The sequence below is a fragment of the Accipiter gentilis genome, chromosome 27 (assembly GCF_929443795.1).
Source record: "Accipiter gentilis chromosome 27, bAccGen1.1, whole genome shotgun sequence".
Taxonomy (NCBI): Eukaryota; Metazoa; Chordata; class Aves; order Accipitriformes; family Accipitridae; genus Astur; species Astur gentilis.
Window position 1 is genome coordinate 2,227,868 of NC_064906.1, and position 7,730 is coordinate 2,235,597.

Here is a 7,730-nt window from a genome sequence, read left to right on the forward strand (position 1 = left end):
CTGAGCTGTTGCTCAAAAATCAGGAATAGCAATGGTTACAGACAGCAGCGGATGCAGGCAGATTCAGCTTTGTCACCTGGCTCAGGCAGATACAAGGTCAGTGTGGGGCTTGCTTTGTGTCTGAAGCAGAGGTCTTTTGCATGTTATAAACTGCATTTACCAGCTTTTGGCATACGAAGTATTGGCTACAAAATGAGGATGTTCTACCAGTGATTTTAAGATGGTGTCACTTTGGTGACATGGCACAGAATGCTGGCCTTTCCCCAGTGAATCTGGCACTCCCAGATTGCTCTTGCCAATGTGCTCCATGGCTTTCATATCTCTTTCAGAATCTCTCGTTTTCTTGCTGCTTGCAAACACTTAGACATACGATGCTCTTACCATTTTCTTCCACAACAGCCATATGCTATTTTGTTTGAACACTTGGTGTGGACAATGCTAGCTGCTGCCTGGATCAGCAGAGTTGTATGGCTTTTCTCTAGTGTTTTAATGCTTTTCTTATTGGGATTGAGTTTAAAAAAAATCAAACAAATGTGGTTGTCATTTAAATTATCTTCCTTTTTTCCATGAAGGCATGGATTCAGCAGCAAGTCCAAGAAATCTGCAGACTGATGATTGGTGAAATTTTGATATTTTGAATATGATGATCTCAATGCCATAATAAGAAGAAAGGCAGTACTACTTTAGCAGGGGAAAAAGAGCATGCTAATGCTTTTCTGATTAAGCTGTGTTTGAGGTCTTTTTTTTTCTTCTGTTTTTTTTTGTTTTGGGACTTTTTTTTAGCCAAAATTAAATTATTTTTTGAAAATTTGGTTTCTTTAATTTGTAATTTTTTTATATTTTTTTTTTTAGAGAGGTTCCTATGAAGGATGCCAAAGAATATGCAGACTCTATAGGTGCAATTGTTGTTGAAACCAGTGCAAAGAATGCTGTTAACATTGAAGAACTTTTTCAAGGAATAAGTAAGTAAATGCTCCCTTTATTTATTTATTTAATTATGATTGTTTGGAGGTCTTCTGAAAATAGCTGTCCGTTTTGGGTCTAAAAACTTCTTTCGCAAGGATATCAAGAAAGCCACTGGGCCAGTAGTATGGTTGCTGGTTTTGCAGCTGTAAACTAAGAATGACATTGAATACACCAGAGCAGAACACAGTAGATATGAGGTAAGCCTATTCCTTCTAAATCTGTATATAAATCCTGACCAGGGTCACATCTTCTGTTTCAGACCAAGCCTGCTGTAGAGGTAATACTGTTGATCTTATGATCATGTTGATAAAAACTTAAATGTTGAGAAATGCGCCTGAAAGGCTATGATAAGTAGAAAATAGTCATTGCAGTGGAATCCGTTTAAAAAAAAAAATATTTTGTCTCCAGGTCTTTTAAACAAGAGGAGGCTGACATTCCTCATGAGGAGAAGAAAAAAGGTCTTGTTCAGTTTGCCTAGCACTAGCGGTTCCACTTTTGGTCTCTGGCTGCAAGTGGGAAGGACCTTGCAGGCTGGAGGGGACCTCAGGAGACCTTCAGTCCAACCTCCTGCTCAGAGCAGACTTGATAGTGAATTCTGACCAGGTTGCTCAGGCCATTGTCTGGCTGGGCCTGAGAGCAGAGGTCCCACAGCCTCCCTCTGGGCAGCTGAGTCCAGTGTTTGAGTAGTCCCTCACAGCGGCATCCCCCTGGCATATCAAGTCAGAACCTCTCCTGATTCAGTTCACGGCCACCATCGCTCGTTGTCCCGGATGCACATCGGCAAAGAGCCTGGCTCCCTCGTCTTAGCGGCCCTCCCCATAGGCACTGACGGGCGGCTTTGTGGTCCTCCAGAGCCCTCTCATCTCCGGGCTGAACAGGCCCCATTTCCTCAGCCTCTCCTCGCAGGGCAGGTGCTCCAGCCCCCTGACTGCCTTGGCGGCCCTCCTCTGGACTCGCGCCAGTTTGTCGACGTTTTCTTGTATCGTGGGGCCCAAAACCAGACGCGTTGCCCAGCTGCGTTAGACTGTATCTAGATGGGGATAACTGCTTCACCTGATCTACTGGCTTGGCTCTTGTTGGTATGAGTTAGGATGCTGCTGACCGTCTCTGCTGCCAGGGCAGGCTGCTGGCTGGTGCTCAGCTTGCTGTCCTCGGGTCCTTTTTAGGAGAGCTGCTTCCCGGGCAGCCAGTCCCCAGCCTGTCTCATAGCAAGGGCCTCTTCCTTTCCACAGACAGGGCTTGGCATTTGTCCTTTCTGAGCCACATAAGGCTCCTGTTGGCCCATTCCTCCCTCTAGCCTAAGGCCCTCTGAACAGCAGCCCTGCACTCAAGGGTATTGAATGCACCTCTGAGCTGGGTATCATCTGAGGGTTGAAGGGGGTGTGTATTTTTTCCTCCTTCAGGCCACTGATAAAAGGTGTTAAGCAAGGTACTCCACTTGTAACTGGCCTACAGGTAGACACATTCTGTTAACCACTGGCCTTTAATCTGATGATCCAGCCAATTTTTCACACAGGTAACAGTCTGCCTATCTAGGCTATAACATCCCAGCTTGGATATACCAGGATGCTGTAGGAGAAAGTATCTAAAGCCTTACTAAAGTCAAGGTAGACAACATCCAATGCTCTCCCTCAATCACAGATCCAGTCATACTATGATTTAGGGCAACTGGGTTGGCTGGACATGGTTTACCCTTGGTAAGTCCATGCTGACTGGTCCTGATCACCTTCTTCACCTTCATGTGCTCAGAAGCAGCTTCAGAGAGAATGTTGCCCTGTGGTTTTTCTAGGAAGCAGAGTGAGGCTAAGCAGTCTGTAGATCCATGGCTTGTTATTGCCCTTTTTGAAGTCAGGTATAACAATCCCCTTTCTTTGGTCATAGGGCACCTCCCTCATTCTCCACAACCTTTCAAAAAGGATAGGAATGATAAAAAAACAGCCTTGCAGTGATATTGGCTTCCTCCCTCTGCATCCTCAGGCTTGTACGGGTTGAGATTTCTTAAGAGCTCCATGACTTGATTCTCTTCCACTGCTGGTGGTTCCTCCTCTCCCTGAATCCTGTTTTGGGGTGGAGAGGCCTAGGAGACAGCACATCCAGAAACTCAACTTTGTTTCCCTAAAGTATTTTATTTCACACATTCATAATCAGCTCATATTATCTACCACACTTTGCTTGAGACGGGACCTGTTCAAGTGTTTGCTTCACTTGCATGGGATGTATTTGGAATGGTTACTGAGAACTGATATTCCTAGAATACGCTACCTTTCTTTTACGTCCTTTAAAAAAAAGGAGGAGTATGTAAAATGGCTGGCTGGAGGAACCAGTTCTTCCTTGTGATAGTTTACTTGATTGTCTGCGTCTGATGGTTGTGAATGTTCTCAAGGAGGAACTCATCCTTGCCACATAATTAGATAATTAGTTTCTGTCTTTGCTAGGCAATGCTGCAGCTGGCAGCATATACTGTCCCTAATAATGGCTATAATAGACGAGGAAAATCAGCTAAATTAAGTTTAGTATGAACTAGATACCCAGGCAAGTGCACTTAATTCCACAGGAAATTATTTCTATATATAGAAATATTTGGTCTCGGTGGATGTACTCGTGACCTTATCAAGTACTCAGCAGAGAGAAAGGAGAGAGTTGGTAGTGTACGTTTATAGAAATATAGTGGAAACCAAGTGAAAAATGCTTAATTAGCAGGAGAATTAATTAGTATGATTGTGACTGGGCAGAGAGTATGGATAACTTTCTGATGTTTTACACCACTTCAGGCTTTGTGCAATTTTCAAAAAAGGTCTGTCTATGCCCAAGTTGCATGGCAGCATTTCTGCCTTTTCAGTGTATGAAGTCCCTCTGTGGCCATGTTTCCTACCCTGTTGTCCAATTTTATTTATGTGGTGCCCTATAAGTCATGCTGCAGCTTCAGTTTTGCTTTCACACTGCCCAAGAGTTCGCACCCTTCTCTTGGTGCTGCTGTAGAAGGGCATGGTGCAGCTCCCCAACCTCTGATGAGGGAGACAGCAACTTCTGTTTACAATGGATTTTGTAGGTAAACTGTATGTGTTGTCTATTTTACAGCCTGGATTTGGAATCATAGTCCAACATGTGTAGAGAATTTCTCCATTAAAAACCTTGACATTGATACCCCAAACAGAAAGGGTAGACTACATTTTAATTTAGCCAAAAAAATTACCTCCTGCTTGCTTATGCTTTTCATTTCCCAGGGGTATTTTAACATAATAATTTTTGCTTCCTAAGGTGTCTAACAACTGTCTCTTTTCCAGGGAAAATGTTGTGAACAGAGTGAAATAGTATAATGGGAAAAAATTACTCAACATAGTGATAGAAAGAAGGCAGAAAATAAAAGGGGAACTGGGATGTTTTGCTGACAGCCAGATAAATCTTGGAAAAATTATAGAGATTATAGACAGATCACTTCATTTGTAAGCTTATTATATTACAGTATTTTTAAAAGATTTTTTTAAAGTAAGTTTCTCTTAGGATTTGAGGATTTGACTGCTTTGAGGAATGTCTTAATAACACAGTCTCAACACAAATCCATTGTCCTTAATTCTTCTCAAGAAAATACAAGATGTGAAAGACTAGAATTGGTAAAAGTTTCTGATTTTTTGAAGATGGAGCAAATCTGGCAGGAGGCTGAGGATGAAGTCTGAGCACAAGAGTCAGCAAAGTCAGTGTTCTCTGCGCTGGAGAGTTTTCACTGAGCTGTGTAATGGGATGCAGCTCCTGGCTGTCGCTGAACCCCTGTGATTTCAGGTGGCAAGCCACTACACCTATCCTGGTTACATTTAGCAGTGCCTGACTGAAGGCTTGCTGTGATTGTGAAACATCACATGGCTGTTTTATTTCTCTGCAAACAAGACAAGAATATTTTTAGTACAGTTGTATATTCCCCACTTGGGCTGAATTTTTCCCAATATCTTTCTTGAAAGGTTTTTGACATAAAAAGGGCTTAAGATTTTAGTGGTTTTTCATGTGTTTCAGTAATTCTTTTTTGATAGCTGAGTGTCTATAGGATCAAATGTTATTAATTTTTTATTCCAAGCCTTATAAGAATCGTAGGCACAGCGGCTCCTTTTTGCTGGTTTATACTTCAGCAGCAGCAAAAATGCCAGGAATGTATTATACCATAGCAGTATAATACAGTATAAAGTTGTACCTGTGCAGGGGGTTGTACCAGTTCTCTATTACCCCTTCTTGGTTGTGGGGCTTTAGTCCACTGACCGCTGCTTGTGCCTGAGAAGGCAGCTTACCTATTAAAACTGGCTGGTTTCAATGACAGGTGCCCCAAGTGTACTGTCATTTAGTAGTGATCACATCCTTGCTTTCACACCGTTCATTGAACGTTTAGTAGCAATCACACCGTTCATTTAACAACTCAAATAAGCCTTTGTTACCTTATTCAAATCTAGTACACGCTCAGCTGTTTCTCTTCAGCCTGCGTGTATTGCCTATCACCTTAGCATGAAGGTGCCCCAGATACAAAAGAGAAGATTACATAGAAGCCATCCTCTATAAATGATAGAGCTGAGACTGTACCTCCCAGGTTAATACCAGTCTGCATCAGTAGGTCCAAAGGTAAACAGGCAGTGGGATAAGTAAACTGCTGAAGAATACCTAGCCAAGTGAAATACGAAATAAACCTGTGCTTAAGCAAAAAAAAAAAAACAACAAGGGCATGCATTACTTTTTTGGAGTCTGGCAAATGTTGGAGGTTGGTGTAAACCAAAGGGGGCAAGATTGAAGCATTCCAGCATCTTTTGTCGAGGGTGAGAGGGAAGTGAGGAATAAGGTTATCATAATTGCTCTACAGAAAGTGTGTAAAGGGTCGTTAGCAAGCTCGGTCTTACTGATGCTAGTACTACCAGAAGGAGAGACAGGCTAGTGTTTAAAAATCCAGATTAGGATGTTCTTCCTAGATGAGACTTCCTAATTAGAGGAGAGAGTTTCTGTCTCAGTATACCACCTTTCATGTGGTAAATGCTCAGTTATAAATGTGTGAAGCTATTGATTTTCTGATGCCTTGCCAGCAGTTCATATATTGAATATTTAACGTAACCCAAATATTTGTTTCCTAGAAATACTGGGAGATTAAAAAAAAAAAAAACAAAACCAACCTCTAGAGTTTACAGTTTAACCAGTTGTATACTGGACAAACTAGAGAGGGATGTGTGAAATGTCTGTCACTGGAAGGGGGAGGGATCCTTTCTAGTGGACATTCGATGTTTGCACTGACTCGAATGGACTTGGATGGGTGGAATTGCAGATGGACAATTTTTGAGCTTTGTGGAAGACAAGTTTGGTGTTTTTTCAACCTGTTACCTGCTGACGTGCAGATATCTGTGAACTACTGTGAAGAGGTCTATGAAAGACACTTTAAGAAAAGCAAGGATGTTTATGTTGCAAAGCAATTCATACATGCCATTTTTAAGGCAGCCCAAGCTCATAACTGAATTTTTGTAGAGGGTATTCACCTACTGTGAAAGGATGGAAAAACCTTGTCCTAACTTACAAGTATTTGAGATTATATTCTTTACAGTTTATGCTCCCTGTATTTCTAGGATTAGTTGTCATCTTGCTTTCAAATTTTAATAAATGAAGGAAAACTTACTGGCCTTACTCTTAAACTTGTGAGGTCCTGGATTTCTTTCCAACCATAGGAGAGCTCTTCAACATAAGCTAGTAAATAAACCAAAACAGCCCAAAGTTAATTACAGCAGGACCTCAAATCAAGGTTGGATCTCTTAGTAATTAAAGTAATTAGGAATTCTGTTGTTTACTTTGCATGTAAGATTTAAATCTTGGTGGGGTTTTTTCTACAGATTTTAATTAAGTGGGCAAAATTTAGTTGTATTGCTGCTTCCCTAGCAAGAACTTCAGTGTAAGCAATCTATGCAATATCTTTTAAAAAAAAAAAAAAGCTGCTTTTTTTTTCTTGCATGGAGATGCTATTAGATATGCACTAGAAGTATTTAAATAATTGCAACTTAACTATGTTTAGTTATGCAATATCCTTTATTGTAAATATGTGCTATCTTGCATGAAAACTTACATCGTGAAGTATACAGCAGTCATCTCTGTCAGTTGGGGAGATCCTGCTTCACTGCAAGTATGGGGGGAGAAAAAGAAACTAGAGACTGACTAGTGGGCCAAGCTTTATAAACTGTGTGAGAGAGATGGGGAACTTCTAAAATACCAATGAAACTGGCTTCAAAGGATGAAAGGATTTGGGGAGATAAGAAGTGTGACTGTTTTAAGTCCTACAGGTGCAGAATGCCAAAACTGTTGGGTAAGACGTGCCTGCCTCATTCTGCCATGCCTTCACAGATTGCTGTGCTTTATTGATGTGATTTGTAGAGAGCAATGCTTTGCAGGGGCTTACCTTGCTGTGATACAGCCAGCAATTTTACGAGGAGGTTCTGGCCATTGTATATCTGTTGTACCACTACTTGAAGAAGTCTGCCTTTTCTCAGGCAAGCCACAGCAGTCGCATCCTCAAGATGCTGTGGTGGCTGTCACACTGCTGCTCTGGAGCCAAGTGAAATGGATTTCACATCCAGCGCTAGCAAAAATCTCCCCTTCCTTCAGTTCCCTAAAAAAAAAATCAGTTGTACATGATTTTCAGACAGAGAACAGATGGGACCAATGTGCAGAAAGCCACTGTGCAGTACTGTGATGTCTGGTCTCTTACCCTTAGCAGAATTGTGGTAGTTGTGTTACGTATTAGGACTGTGTTTCTTTGG

The 7,730-nt window shown here is 41.6% G+C and overlaps 1 protein-coding gene across 2 annotated transcripts in view; it reads left to right on the forward strand.

Moving 5' to 3' along the window:
• The window catches only part of RAB31 (RAB31, member RAS oncogene family), a 69,764-nt gene that overhangs the window by 53,179 nt on the left and 8,855 nt on the right, over positions 1 to 7,730 (forward strand). For both annotated transcript variants that reach the window (XR_007509749.1, XM_049830265.1), the window contains exon 6: positions 853 to 962. Coding sequence is in view for 1 of the 2 variants with exons in the window: in XM_049830265.1 (XP_049686222.1) it covers positions 853 to 962 (110 nt within the window). In the remaining variant the exon portion in view is untranslated. The remainder of the gene's footprint in view (positions 1 to 852; positions 963 to 7,730) is intronic.